The 16,270-nt window shown below is 36.1% G+C and overlaps 1 protein-coding gene across 1 annotated transcript in view; it reads right to left on the bottom strand.

Moving 5' to 3' along the window:
• The window catches only part of LOC150105084 (pentatricopeptide repeat-containing protein 1, mitochondrial), a 135,306-nt gene that overhangs the window by 87,228 nt on the left and 31,808 nt on the right, over nucleotides 1–16,270 (bottom strand). Inside the window, exon 3 of the mRNA XM_090396141.1 lies at nucleotides 4,585–4,719. Coding sequence (XP_090252267.1) covers nucleotides 4,585–4,719 — 135 coding nt within the window. The remainder of the gene's footprint in view (nucleotides 1–4,584; nucleotides 4,720–16,270) is intronic.

Below are 16,270 nucleotides of genomic sequence, written 5' to 3'. Positions count from 1 at the left end.
CAGCAGTGCCATATCTGGGGTGCAGCCAAGGATAGTTGGTTGGTTTAAGGTTTATTGGCACAAGAACAGCAAAAGTTACAGAAGTGCATAAGTTACAGCAATACATAAATAGTCAAAGATACACATTATTTAGTAATTTATGTACAAAAATTAAGTTAAGCAATGCAGGATCTACATATAAATGAAATCACAGCAAAGGTTACAGCAATACACAAGGTGTTGGCAAGGACTTGGATAGAAGTTTATTGACATTATTATTATTTTATTTATTTATTTATATTTTGTGGAGAGCTGCATATTGTAGTTGTTTGGAAATACTTCTTGCAAAAGGCTGTTCCAGAGGATGGAGGTAGATGAAATAAAAGAGGGAAAAAAAAGAAAAGCAAGTTTGGTGTGTTTGTAGTTGCACAGTAAAGAGATGCTAGGCAGTTGCTGCTCTTGTATTAACAGGTGCAACAGAAAGTGGAGGAATGATGATTGAGTTCAGTAGAGCAATGATAATTGAAGTACCTGTAGAACAGACACAAAGCCGAAACACTGCATTTATGAGATAGAAGTGAATTCATAAAAGGGCTCAACTATGAGTCAAACTGCTCTCCTCTGGATAGCATCAAGAATTTTTACAGAAGTAGTAGGTTTGCCACCCCACACATGCGAGCAGTATTCTAAGCATGGACAGATGAAGGATTTGTATACAGTTAAGAGTTGGTTGGGTGTAAAATAACATCTTGAAGGTAACAGAATGCTTACTTTTTTGGATTCTGAGAAAGCTATTAATGCGACATGTTCGTGCTAGGAGAGACTGGAGGCAAATGTTAGTCCAAGTAGAGAGATCTGATTTGGTCTGGTAATTTGTGTATTACTTAGGGGTAAGAGAATGTGAGCTGACAGGTATAAGATATATATATATATAGACAGATGTAAAATTTTAGCCTAAATTTAAGCTAAAATTTAGGTTTAATGGAATGAAAAAGATGTAATGAAATAATTAAACAAAGGTTTAACTAGTTCCAATAGTTTGTTATGGATACATCATGGGATGCAATATATTTTATTCACTGGATAGGAAGATATGGAAAATAAAGGAGAGGTTTCTGAAAACTAAGTTTACATAAAACTTAACCACATGGATAGATACATTCACAAACTTTTCCATTATTTCCCCCTTCCAACAATAAGGCATCATAAAAATCCTTATTAACAGCTACCAACCTCTGTTCAAACCAAGATTCCCATACTGCTGAACTCTCCTATATTTGCTGTACCTTTCTATCCAATTGTTACAAAGCCAAAAATATTAACAAAATAATTGTTCCACCCATCATCTCACATACCTCTTAACAGATTACAGTAATGCTATTACTATTCCCTATATCCTAGACATCTCAGAAAAGATCATCAGAACTTTAAAGAAATATAATCTCTATAGTGCTTTTAAACCTCATATGAAGCTGGTTGCCCTGCTCTTCTCTCCTAAGGATCAATTTCCTCCCTTCTCTGTTCCAGACGTGTAGAAGGTTCCTTGATCTTGCAACATATCATAATGTGGACAATAATTATAATAACATAATTATTATTATTATCATTATTATTCAGGGCCTCCATGAAGTCATAAGACTCATAATGGGATGCTCACCTTAAACAACACTGCCTATCATACCATTCCTTATATATATATATATATATATATATTATATATATATTAAAGATACCAAGAAATTTTATAAACTCGATCAATATAAAACGCTGATTATCTAGCACTCAATTATCCATGGGGTTGGATTAACCATGATCATCTGTAGTACATACAAATTTCATTTTTTTAAAATTCTCTAAGCAAGAGGATTTGTAAAATAACAGAAGTCATTACTGTGTATTTTAAATAACATTGCACATACTCATTCGCCATTATTCATGCTCTCATCACTTTATCAGACAATGTATTCCACAGTCCAGCCACCTACCTTCCACGCAAAAAAGACACCCCTCACCCTTTTGCTCACCACCTCCATTCATAACTTCAAGGGATGATCCCTTGTCCTTACTTCTTCCTCTTGTTCTACAGTATGAAAGAATTCTGTCAAACCTGTATCTACTTCTCAACAGTTTAAATGTCTCGATGATACCATCTTGCCTTCTTCTATCTACCAAACTCTAACTTTCCCTTCAAAACCCAGTGATCAAATCTGAGCACAATAATCTGGATATGGTCTGATCAGAACTTTATACAATGAAATCACTACTCTTTCATCTCTGCTGGTTAGTATCCTTATCAATATTGGAGCAATCCTCTGGGTTACCCGTCCTTATCACTTTTGCAACATGTCCCCTTAACCTTCAAGTTTCCATCAATCATCACACCAAGGTCCCTTCACCCCCCCCCCCCCATCTTCTAGTACAGTTCCTCCAACAGAGTATGCAGCTTCCCATCAATGGATTTTAAACTTCAAGACCTTACATTTTGCTGGATGAAACTAACATCCTCATTTATTGTCCAGCTTACTGAAATCTCCTGAAGGACTACAAAATCAGCACTATCACTAATGCTCCCTTCACATCATCTGTAAACAACTGAATATCTCCCTGTGATATATAGGAAATCTAGTGACAATGTCATTGAAAAAAAGATTAAGCAATACTATAAATTAAAGATATCAAGAAATTATATTCTTGGCTTAATCCTTTATCCAAGTGTAAGCAAACAAAGTTTGCATGAGAAGTATCTTCACAACTGAGCTACTTGTATATAGATGCTAAATGGCTTCACATTAACTGCTTTAGTATCCCATGATGCAAAGCAGATGCCTTTCAGATGCATATAATACTATGCATTATGGGAGCCAGATCCAGAAGAGATACTAAGGCTGATGTAATGCATAAGCTATATATTTCCTATATACAAGTAATGAAAATGTGTATCATTATTATTAAAATACTCTGGATCAGAGAGGGAGAGATGTTGAAAGTTTTTCCACTTGGTTAAACAATACTAAGCTCTGAGGGAGTACACCCACTTGAAACATTCTGCTACCTTGATACTGCTCACTTGTACAAAACGCTATGATATCTATCATACAGCCGATACAAATCACTAATCTCATATCTAAACCCATATATGCTGCAACTTAAATATCAGCCTATCATGTGGCACCCTGTCAAATGTCTTTGTAAAATTTTTTAAAAAAAGGCAGTATATGTCTTTCCCTCATCAACTGCTCTTGTTACTTTATTACAAAAGGCAATAAGATTACTAAAACAAGGATACCCCTTAATAAATCCATGCTGACTCTCACAGATAACATTATCCCCATCTGCCCAATACTGTATATGATCTCTCAGTAATTTTCTCCAAAACTTTAACAACTAAACAAGAAATGCAAACGAATCTATAGTTTGATACCTACATTCTATCATCACCTTATACTATCTTAACCTCTTTCCACTCCATGGAACATTTCCCATAGCCAGACTTCACTAAAAAGCCAAGTCAACAAAGTTGCCAGTTTCTTAGCGCATTCTCTTAAAACACATGATCTGCCAACATCTGCCTTGAGAAATAAAAGAAATATATCTGCCACAACAACAATGGTTAGTCAGGTCTACCAGACCATGCCTTAGACATCTTGCACTGAATCAGCAGATGGAAAAAACTATTATGCTTCACAATAGCATATAAGCCTCCGTAGCTCAGTTCTGTATAGACAAAGCTCTTTGGTCGGAAAGACCTGGGTTCGATTCCTGTCCATGTGAACCTTTATCTGGTCTCTTTCAACTAAAGGTGAGTTAGTCAGTCTCATATGGAGGTAGAGGGTTTTTTCCACCTGGAAACTACGATTTTTCATCCCTCAGAACAGGCAGACCAGCCTATGAACACAAAGATCTACAGTCATAAAATATATACTTAATCCCTCATTAGGAGGGCTCAACCAGTCCTAATGGATGGTTGAGGAAAGGGGGAACCCCACATGAATAAATTAAAAAACCATAGCAAATACAAACTTGAAAGACTTTTTTTTCATGTAATCAGAAGCAGATTTAAAAACAAAAAAAAAATAATGAAATCTTAATAAATACAAGTAATTCTTAAATCTTTTACCCAACAGACAAGGTGCTAATTAGCCAGTGCCCAAAGAGGGCATCCCCTCTTTTAAGTTTCTAGTCTAACACCTTCTACTTATTCTTTGTAAGTTTTTGTTTGCTCCTACAATTTTTATATTATATTATATCTCAGTTGATGTTTCTGTGATAGCAATAAAATGCTAGAATTAATTAAACCCGTGTTTAATTATTTCATTGTGCTTTTTTGTTCTATTTAACTAGAAGATAGCACTATTAAGAGAGTCCTTTGCATTCAGCAACATGCTGAAACCAACAGACCATTATCAGCATCTATGCAAAAAAAAAAAAAAAACGTGTTTATGATGATGACTATTTAATTAAAAGTCATCCTAAACAGATAGTATAAATATACAAAATGTATAAAAATCACATAAAAAGCCTAAATAGGGAGAAATACTTTCATATTCACAATTATCTACAATGCATTAAAATCTTACATATTGTTGAAATTAATGAAAATATTACCTGTTTAAGCAATTTAAATGCCATTGCTGTGTATCCTACTTTTCCACATGCTGAAATCAAGAATGTAAAATTCGGATGAATTGGCTTTACACCATCAGCTTTCATTTGTTTAAGCAGCTGCAAAGCTTCTTTTAACTGAAAATAAAACATTATCCTAAAGGGCTTTAAGTAAATGATATATTTCATGTTACACATTACTATTTTTATTAAATTTTCAAGTGAAAAAAAAAAATTCTATATATATATATATATACGAGGTGGTATCAAAAAGTTTCGAGACTAGCTCTGTATACGAGAAATTACTTTATTTATCTACATTTACACACCATCACCTTCAAAATAGTCCCCTTGCAAAATAGTCCACTACAGCGCTTCCAGCGTCACTTCTGGAATGTGTCCTGGAAGTCTTCTTTTCGAAGCATGTCAGGCACTTTCTGCGATTCACGCTGGATCTCCACAATGGTGTCAAAACGGTGACCTTTGGCCTATCTTCATCTTTGAGAAGAGGGCCAAGTCTGCAGGAGCGAAATCTGGCGAGTAGGGTGGGTGCGGAAGTGAGATCATGTTGTTTCTTGCGAGAAACTCACATGTGAGGAGAGCTCGGTGACGAGGTGCATTGTCGTCGTGGAGCATCCAGTTTTTCGTGCACCATATATCTGGTCACTTTCGCCGAATGTCCTCCCTCAGATGCCTTAAAACCTGGCAGTAGAACTCGCTATTGACAGTCTGGCCCCTGAGAACGAATTCTCGATGCACAATGCCGCGAATGTCAAAAAAGACTCTGAGCATCCACTTGGTCGAGCTGCAGACCTATCTCTGCAGATGTGAGGAGAACTCAGTGACAGGGTGCATTGTCATCGTGGAGCATCCAGTTTTTCGTGCACCACATATCTGGTCGCTTTCACCAAATGTCCTCCCTCAGATGCCTTAAAACCTGGCAGTAGAACTCACTATTGACGGTCTGGGCCCCTGAGAACGAATTCTCGATGCACAATGCCGCAAATGTCGAAAAAGATGATGAGCATGCACTTGGTCGAACTGCGGACCTATCTCGCCTGCCTTTTTCGGTAGTGGAGATGATGGGCTTTTCCACTGTGAAGACTGTTGCTTTGTCTCAGGTTGTACCCATACACCCAAGTTTCATCACCAGTAATGATCCTCGACATGAAGGATGGGTCATCCACGGCACGCTGATGGAGTTCTTGGCAGACTTCGATGTGGTGTTCCTTCTGCTCCTGGGTCAGCAGCCTGGGGACTAACTTGGCAGCAACATGGCACATGTTTAAATCACGTAAGGATTGCCTGGACTGTTCTGTATGACACACCGACAATGGGCAGCAATGTTGTGGAGTGTTCTCCGATGATCCTCATGCACAAGTTGCCAAATGGTTTTGACATTTTTGGGGGATTGAGCTCGTTGAAGGTCTTCCTGATCTCTCATCGTCTTCCAGTGATGTTCTTCCGCTCTTGAAGCACACGTACCACTCAAAACACCTTGAATGACTCACTAAACTTGCTGAATCATGGCAAACATCTCTGTGGCAGATTTGCCCAGTTTCATGCAGAATTTCACGTTTGCTCTTTGTTCTAACTTGCTGTCCATGATGAAATCGCAGATGTGGTAACGCAGGTGGTCAGAATAGCATCAGTTGCACAGCTCCTGATGTACACAGGATGATGTCTTTTGGTACACTGACTTATGAAGGTGGGTGCTCCTTGTGACTGTGCATGCAGCCTTGTGCTGCCATCTGTTGGCGTGTTACAAACCTAGTCTCGAAACGTTTTGATACCATTCGTATATATATATATATATATATATATATATGTTAAAGATACCAAGAAATTTTATAAACTTGATCACAGTAAAACGCTTATTATCCATGATCATCTGTGGTACATACAAATTCCATTTTTTTTTAAATTCTCTAAACAAGTGGATTTGTAAAATAACAGAAGTCATTATTCTGTATTTTAAATGACATTTCACATACTGTAACAGAAAAAAAAAATAATGCTACAAAGAAAACAAATAAAACTCAGACTTTTTTTTTTATCTAAATAAGTTAAAAAGGTTCAGTTTTTGTATTTATATAGTGCAAGAATGTTTATCTTATTATTTTACATCTTTTTTTTTTTTTTTTGTATTTAACCCAATAAAACATAATTTGGATTAACTATGTTTATCAATTAGTATCCCCTAATTGACATTTTACTGTAATCACAAATGAAATTAAGACTCAATAAAATTCCAATTTCTCTTATTCTCTTCATCTGTATGAAGTGTTTTTTTGTTTTGTTATTAGATTTGAGTTTTTGGCATGATAAGATTTAAACTTGGATTTAAACACACCGTTTGGCAACTCCTATAGGTAGAGATGACCTTGCTAATGCTTCTGCCTGGTATCTTCACTTCTAGGCCTGGCTCCCACTGAAGAGACCTCAATAAAGGTCGAAACTAGTCTGGGTAGTGACCCTTCCCTTAATGCATAACATTAGACATATCTGCAAGGAGATGTGTTTTGCATTATAGGAGATATTGAGACAGGATTGTTGGTAGCTTGCTCCACCTTTGCAACGAGTTGCCCTGGTGTTGTACCACCTTACCCCAGTCCTGAAGATACTTTCAGGTGCAAACTTTGTTTGATTACACTTGGATAAAGGATTAAACTAAATTTATTATACTCTAACCAAGTGAAAAATAAAAAAAATAAACTTTCAACAAGCTTGTGTTTAGTCACATGACACTCTGGCACATCAGCCATATACGCCATCTATCAACCTTTTTTGTTAATACAGACAGCAACATTTCTTTATTCCACAGAAATTAATATTATGATGAGTAGTTTCGCCACAGTAAAATTAGTCTTATTACTTATTGAACAGCCCACGTATATTTGGATAAATACACGACCACTTCAAAAAGTAATAAGAACTCTTTATGGGAAGGACTTGATTCAGATGTATGTATGACATATAAGCTGATTGTGATGTGTAAACTTTTTCAACAGTCTTCAAAACTGTTTATGAATTTGCCCAAAGTAGCATCTAATCTAGAAAAAAGGGAATCTATTTCCACCACTCACCAACTGCAGCGAGCCACATCATCTACGCCAATGCCATCTACTGCATGTTTCTATCAATCATTATTCCCAGATCTCTTGTCCCCCTATTTCCTTCAGTAAATTTTCTCTAATGGAGTATGCAGTCTCTGATCGATGTATCCGAAACTTCAAGACTTTATATTTTGCTGCATTAAACTGACACTTGCATTCATTTTCCCATCTGTCCAGTTTATTGAAATCCTCTTGCAGGGCCACCAGCTTCACACCATCTGCAAACAACTGAATATCCCCCTGCAATCCAATGAGAATGCCATTGATATAAATGTTAAACAATACAGGTCTCATTACTAAGCCCTGTGGGGTTTTTTTGTTGAAAGTTTATTTTTCACTTGGTAGAGTATAATAAATTTAGTTTAATCCTTTATCCAAGTGTGAGCAAACAAAGTTTGCGCCTGAAAGTATCTTCAGGACTGAGGTAAGGTGGTAACCTTTGCAACGAGTTGCCCTGGTGTGTACCACCTTACCTCAGTCCTGAAGATACTTTCAGGCGCAAACTTTGTTTGCTCACACTTGGATAAAGGATTAAACTAAATTTATTATACTCTACCAAGTGAAAAATAAACTTTCAACATCTTTCTCTAAATCCAGAGTAATTTATTAAAAATGGGTGGCACACCATTTGGCAACTCCTATAGGTGGAGATGACCTGCGAATGCTTCTGCCTGGTATCTCAGCTTGGGCCTGGCTCCCACTGAAGAGACCTCAATAAAGGTCGAAACTAGTCTGGGTAGTGGCCCTTCCCTTAATGCAGAACATTAGACATATCCGTAAGGAGATGTGTTTTGCATTATAGGAGATATTGAGACAGGAGTATTGGTAGCTTGCTCCACCTTTGCAACGAGTTGCCCTGGTGTGTACCACCTTACCTCAGTCCTGAAGATACTTTCAGGCGCAAACTTTGTTTGCTCACACTTGGATAAAGGATTAAACTAAATTTATTATAAGCCCTGTGGGACCCCACTTTTAACCTTCTGCCTCCTTGATATTGCCCCCCCCCCATACACAATTCTCTGATATCCATCAGATAGCCAATCCTGAATCCAGTTCACTAACCTGACATCTAAACCCATGTGCAGTAACTAAAATATGAGCTTATTATGTGGTATCCTGTCAATTGCCTTAGTAAAATAAAAAAAAAAAGGGTCAGAAGATGCCTTTCCTTCATCAACCACTCTTGTCAGTGCATCATAAAAGGCAATCATATTACTAAAGCAAGAGCACCCCTAAAAAAATCCATGCTGACTCTCACAGATAACATTACCCTCATCTGCCCAATGCTATATATGGTTCCTCACTAATTTCTTCAAGATCTTAACAACTACTGATGAAACATAAACTGGTCTATAATTTGACACTTCTAGTCTGCTACCACCCTTATGCAATGGCACTATCTTATCCCACTTCCATTCTTTAGGTACCTTTCCTTTGACCAGGCTTTCATTAAAAAGCGAGGTCAACAGAACTGTCAGATTTTTAGGACATTATCCCAAAACCCATAGTGAAATTCCATCTAGTCCCACTGCTTTATTGACATCCAGAGTACTGAGTATTTGAAATTGCTCTCCTCTTGCACTTCTAAACCTCGAGCCTATCCTATTCCTCTAGTATTAAAACCTACTTCTCCAGGATGAAACAATTCCACTATGTCCTTTCCATCAGTTACTCTATTCCCGCTTTTATCCAACAATGTCATTCTACCACAATCATTTCTCCTCCTACTGGTCACATAATGAAAGAATTCCTTAGGATTTTTGTTTGGATCTCAGCGTCAATCTCTTCTTATATTCCAGTTTTGCCTTCTTTACAATTACTAATCACTCTTCTGGTCTGAGTCTTATATTCTTCATGCATATGCTCTCCACCCTTCTTCTTATATCTCTTCCATAATCTCTTTTTAACCTGCAGTTCCTGTTTAATATTGTTTGTCATCATCTTTACACCATATTGTGTCCTCTTCTTCACTCATAATATACAGCTTGCTATTGCTGCTAATAAATATTCCTTCACAATTTCCCAAACACTAATGATATCTCGCCCTTGCAATTCCTCTGTATATGGAACTGCCCCAAGTTGATATCTAAGACTATTATAATTACTTGTCTTATAATTCCACATACATTCCTTTCTCTTTGATACTCCTGCATGTATATTCATCTTCAAGGCAAAACCACATAGTTTAGGATAGAAATGCCGTCTCAGTTACAATCAGCTCTTCTGATGCTATGACCAAATCCAGAACTCTTGAACCTCATGTTCCTTCTGTTACATGTTGCCTAAGACATCTATCCCTCAAAAATTCTAGAAATTCCATTCCCTTATTATTAGATGCAGTTTCCTCTTCCCAGTTTGTATTGCTGTAGTTAAAATCTCCCATAACAACCATTCTTCTTGCACTTGCCAAGCTCAAATGCCTAAACATCTCCTGCTCTTCACCCTCTATACTCTCTGGCTTGTAGTCATATTGATTCCATGAAAATTCATCGATAAAACAGTTAATCGAAGGACAATTTATTGAAAAGACAATTCATCGAATGAACAATTCATTGAATGACAATTTGTCGAAAATGCAATTCATCGAAAAAACAATTCACCAAAAAGTTTAACTAAAATTTCATTAAATTGATCCAGCCAAAGCAGAATTGCTAATATCATTTTGAAACTTTTTTTCGAAAATGTTATGATAAAAGTGATCCATTTAGAACAAAAACTAAACCGTGCAGACAACTTCTACTAATTCTGCTAAGTCAGAGAGAGAGAGAGTTATTGTAATATATAATTTGGACACGTTATTTCTTTGTTGCCCCGAATATAGCTGAACTGAAAATTGGAATGGTTCGACATTTTCTTGTAAAAGTTTCAAATAGCGAATCTGAATCAGATTCGCTATTTGAAACTTTTAATTATCCCATAATAATTCAAATAGAATTATTATGGGATGAATAAAATTCATCCCATAATAATTGCTGTATTGAAGTCGAATATTACTACTAGTAACAATAATAATAATAATGGAGCTTGTGTCGGCTGGGCTTTTCCTCCCGGAAACAGGCAAATCAGTCCCATGAACAGACATAAAACAGTTATCAGACAAGAAAGACAATAAGAAACTATATTGTTCTATAATTATTCCCTATTAAAGTAGCATTGCTTTCTCACTCTGCACGGCTCAGTATTTGTTCTAAATGGATCACTTTCATAACATTTTCGGTAAATTGTTTTTTTCTACGAATTGATTTTCGACGAATTGTCTTTCAATGAACTCTCCAGATACCAGCCACACTCCACTAAATATCCTGTCTTTCCCACCTCTACCTCACCTATGTGCTGCAACTTAGCCATATGCTTTCAAAGCCATTAGTGCCATTGCCCTCCAAATTCACCAATATGAGATAACATAAGTCATCACTTATCATAAGCAGTACTCCGCCACCACATTTTCCCTTACCATCCTGTCAAAAAATGCTGTACCCTGCTACTTCTATTCTTGTTAGTATATCATCTTCCGTCAACCATGTCTTAGAAATTCCAATAATCTTTGCACAGGCTGATGCTATCAGCACCACCAATTCATCTCTTTTATTCTGGATACTCTTGGTATTAGTAGTGCGGCATGTATGCATCCTGACAACTGTCAAGATGCATACATGCCACAACTGCATACCATGAAATCCAGCAGTATGCTACACGAAATGTAATCCTTAAATGGGGGAGGACTTGGTAATAAGTCATTAGTAAACTGGGCTGCAACTTCTGCCATCATTCAAATAGTGCACAAAGAGTACAGTTTTAGTAGTTTTTAGTACTTGGCTCATACACTATTTGAATGATGAAAATTGTAAGGACTGCATTTTTTGCTTGCACTGCGGTGAATGAGTAAAGTAGATTGCAGAAGTGGTGAATGCAATGTTAGTGAATGAGTTTAAGAAGTATGACAGGCTTGTGTGAATAATGGTTAGTATGAATAACTGCATGAATGATGGCTCCTACAATGAGTTCTAGATTCAATGAAGATAACCATTAATAATAATTATTAATCTGCTTCCATGTCGGCTCTAAAATACAAAATAACTGGTTATATTGTAAAGAATGTTAGACATTTCTTTTGAAATCAGAGCCTGTGGCTTCATCACTTACCCTCCTTAAGAAACCCTGTGTGACTGCCATTAATTAAAATATATGGGAGCATTGTGTGAGAAAGAAAGAGAGAGAGATAATTAAATGCTTTTCCTTTAATAAAAAAAATGTACATTAAATATGTATACACACACAGCTAGAAACACATTTTTTGGAGAGCAGATAAATAATCTACCCCTCCCCCAGTTTACAGATTTTATATACAATACGCACATATATGTTCAGTAAAAATGTATTTATCAAAAAACAAATGAAGATACCTATGTAGCTTCACAGTTACATAGATAATGGTAGATCACTAGAAATAAGACCTCATAGGTTTGATTCTTGTCACTTAGTAGAGGAACATTTTTTTGATATTTAAACATTTAACTGTGTAGTTGCTGAGGTATGACAATGATGAGTTGTGACAGAGAGCCAAAATCAGGAATGGTATGCTAGCGGAGCTGTGTGAGAAGAAGGGAGTACAGTTTGTGGATGTATGGCATGTGTTTGAGGGAAGAATGAAATTATACAGGTGATGGGTTGCATTTGAATGGCTTCGGAGTGAGCGCCCCCAGAGAAAGTTTTTTGGGATGGTAGCACAGTGTGTGATGCATGCAAGAGATGAAGTGAGAAATCAGGAGAGTTGTATTGAAGAGACAGAAATGCTTGGCAGTGCAAACAGTAGCAGTGTGAGAGATGAAGAGAGAATAGGAATGCAAGAGGAACAGGGAAATGAGAGGGGCCCAGGTGGACAGGGAGACATGGCATAGGGAGAGTGAATATTAAATGTGGCAGTGAATATGTGTGGAGATGGAGTATATTGTAATATGGGTGGGGAAGTTGAGACTGAGCAGATATATGTGGTAAGTGCTGATAACAGTGATTTGGCAGGTGTGGTGGAGAAATCAAAGAAATCAATATGCGAAAACTTTTAATTTCTTTTTTCAAAAAGTAAAATCGGAGGTACAATTTATATGAGTAAGTAAATTGGTACCTTCTTTAAATGAAAAAATAACTCAGATGACAGTGATAATACAAAACGAGTTTGTAATGACAGTTTGTGTGTAGTTTCTGAAGAGAAAGAGGTCTGTAATGAATCCATAGAAACACAGAATTCCCATCAGTTGCAATGCGATCATAATACACTGAACGAAAGGAAAGATTTGCTGACTTACTGGACACTCGACTAGTGGATCTCATTCAAAGGTAAATACAATTGGTTATTTTGTAGGAACATTTTTCTTTTTTGCGACTTTTCTCCCTTTACGGTAATTATGCCTACATTATTGCATTATTATTCAACAATTGTTTACAGTTCTGAATGTGTGTATAAATCAATATCAACAGTAGCCTGATTACAAACGCATGATGAAAGGGATGGGGAGGTTTGGAGCTTCCCCAGATAGTTTTCAAAAGGTAAATACAATTGGTTATTTTGTATAGGGCCTTGAAACTTATTAGTTTAGTTATTTAAATTAAGGGTATATTAAATCCCACATTGTTTTAAAACCGAATAAGAAACTCAAAGATTGGAATCAGAGAGTTTCATTCCGAATATAGTAAACTATAAAGTATTGGCGACCACTAGCTTGAGCAAATGCAAGTGACCCTAGTATGTAGTACAATACCGGAGAACTCGTAGCAAAGTCAGTAAAGTTCTGATCGCTATTCTTAGGTATTTTCCATAATGTAAAAACACATTTCCTAGGAAATGTATGCTGTTATTACATTATGGTGGGAGGTCACTACCCAGACCGGTTTCAGCCTTTTTTGAGGCTTCATCAGTGAGTAGGTAGACCAAATTAATACCAAAGTGTATAGCGAAAAGAACTTATATACTCTGCTATACGAGTTTCCAAACAGGTGCAACCATGAAGTTACTTAAATATAAAGAGCTAATAAGCTTCATTTCGGCGATATGAACATTATTTAAATTAAGGGGATATTAAATTCCACATTGTTTTAAAACCGAATAAGAAACTCAAAGATTGGAATCAGAGAGTTTCTTGCCGAATATAGTAAACTATAAAGTATCGGCGACCACTAGCGTGAGCAAATGCAAGTGACCCTAGTACGTAGTACAATACTGGAGAACTCGCAGCAAAGGCAGTAAAGTTCTGATCGCTATTCTTAGGTATTTTCCATAATGTAAAAACACATTTCCTAGAAAATGTATGCTGTTATTACATCATGGTGGGAAGTCACTACCCAGACTGGTTTCAGCCTTTTGCAAAGCAAACTGGTATTAATTTGGTCTACCTACTCACTGAAGAAGCCTCAAAAAAGGCTGAAACCAGTTTTTCCCAAATGTTGGTAATCCCCACATACGTTTTTAAAAAAATTACATAACTTAGTGGTCCATAGAATTGTTTTAGGCATTTTACTTGTCCTTGGGCTTAGAAAGGGTGAGAAACGCTATCCGAGCTGAGCCAAAGAGGATCACGGGTATCATGTATTGGCGAATCATTGCAGATGCTCAGTCATAGGTCGTGTGCGATACGTTCGTATTCTGTGCTATTTTGCATTGTTTGTTGAAAAGCATGTCTTGAACTTGAAACTTTTTTCCATCTCTGAAGTAACCTTAACGTACGTAAATTCTTCAATAACATTGAAGTTAAGTTAAAGTTAAATAAGATTTTATTTTGTTTTTTGGATTATGTGCTTCAAATTATGGCTGATAAACATATGCAGAGTATTTTATTGAACTATTTCAAAAAAACAAAAAACAAAAAAGGATGATTCAAATGTTAGTAGCAATGTTAGCGCTATTAATATTGTCAATATCGATTTGGATTCGGTTTCCCAGTCGTAGGTCTGACAAAACCATTGAATTATCCAGAAGAAAGTACTTCTTTAGTTATTAATAATTCTCAAGACATCACATTTTTGAAAGAACAAACGTTTAATTCTGACGATAATTTAAATATTGTGAAAAAGTTGTGGAAACCAGAACCAAATTTTAATTTTCCTGCAACCTATGCTGCAATTCACAACTGAAGTTTTCAATACACATGATTTGAAAACTTTACATGGCTTGTGTACTCTCAAGTTGAAAATAGTGCATACTGTAAATATTATGTATCTTTTGCACCTGGTAATGTTGGAAAATCTAAATCTGAAGTAACTGGGCAGCTAGTTACACAAGGTTATAATAATTGGAAGAAAGCCATTGAAAAATTTAATAATCATCAAAAAAACAAAATATCATCTAATGGCTGTTATGACTTATGAAAGGCTAAACAATATTTGAGATGGAAAATGTATTCCAATCAATCAACAAATTGATGTGGATAGTGCATCACAAGCTGCAGTTAATCGAAAACGATTAGAGCTGATTTTAAAAACAGTAATTTTATGGTCAAAATATACCAATGAAAGGACATCGTGATTATGGAGAATTTTCATTTGAACAGGAGCCAATCGCCAATAAAGGCAATTTTCGAGTTTTGTTAAGAATGGGAATCGATGCGAGTGACAAAAACTTGGCTGAACATTTTAAACATTCTGCCAAAAAAGGTTACCTACATTAGCTGGAATCAAATCAAAATCAAAATCAAATTATAAATGCATGTAATGAAATCATTTTGAACCATTTGGACGAAAAAATTAATTCGGCGAAATGTTTTTCAATTCTTGCCAATGAAACTTGTGACATTTCTACCACTGAACATCTTTCCTTGTATGCAAGGTATATAGACGAAGAAAATGACAAAAGTTTGTGAACAATTTTTACAATTTGTTCCTGTAACAAGCACTACAGGAAAAAACTTATCCAACAAAATATTAGAAAGCTTAAATAATTATGGCATCGATTTGTCATGTTTACGTGGGCAAAGTTACAACAGTGCTGCATCAATGAGCGGAAAGTTTAATGGTGTCCAATCTCACATATCAGCTAAATATTCACAAGCTTTATATGTTCAGTGTGCATCACATAGTTTGAATTAGTCAAATGGATATAAGAAATTGCATTGGCATTATTGAAAAGGTACACAATTTCTTCAATACCCCTATGAGACAGGACGTTCTTGTTGACAACATTGATAAATATACACCGGATATTAAGAGACAGAAACTACGCCAAGTTTGCCGGACTAGGTGGGTGGAACGCCATGAAGCCATCATGACTATGGTGGAATTATATGATGCAGTGATTCATAGTCTTGAAACAATCATTTCTTGGGAAGACAGAGACTCATCCTCTAATGCAAAACTTTTGAATAATTCATTGTGTGAATTTGGTTTTATAATATCTTTATTTAGCTTGCAAAAAATATTTGCGTACACCTTACCATTGTCTAAAATAATGCAAAAATCTGACAGTGACCTCTTAATTGCCCTAAATTTTGTTGATGATGTTGTGGCTTTAAATAGCATTCGTGAAACACCAGTCTTCATTTAAAGATATTTATGATGAAGCATGTATAAAAGCCAATAATTTTAAT

Source organism: Typopeltis vanoorti, chromosome 7 (assembly GCF_054136105.1).
Source record: "Typopeltis vanoorti isolate ZY-2024b chromosome 7, IOZ_Tvanoo_1.0, whole genome shotgun sequence".
NCBI classification, from domain to species: Eukaryota; Metazoa; Arthropoda; class Arachnida; order Uropygi; family Thelyphonidae; genus Typopeltis; species Typopeltis vanoorti.
Note: the sequence above shows the minus strand (reverse complement) of the source record. Positions and strands in the feature narration are given on the sequence as shown.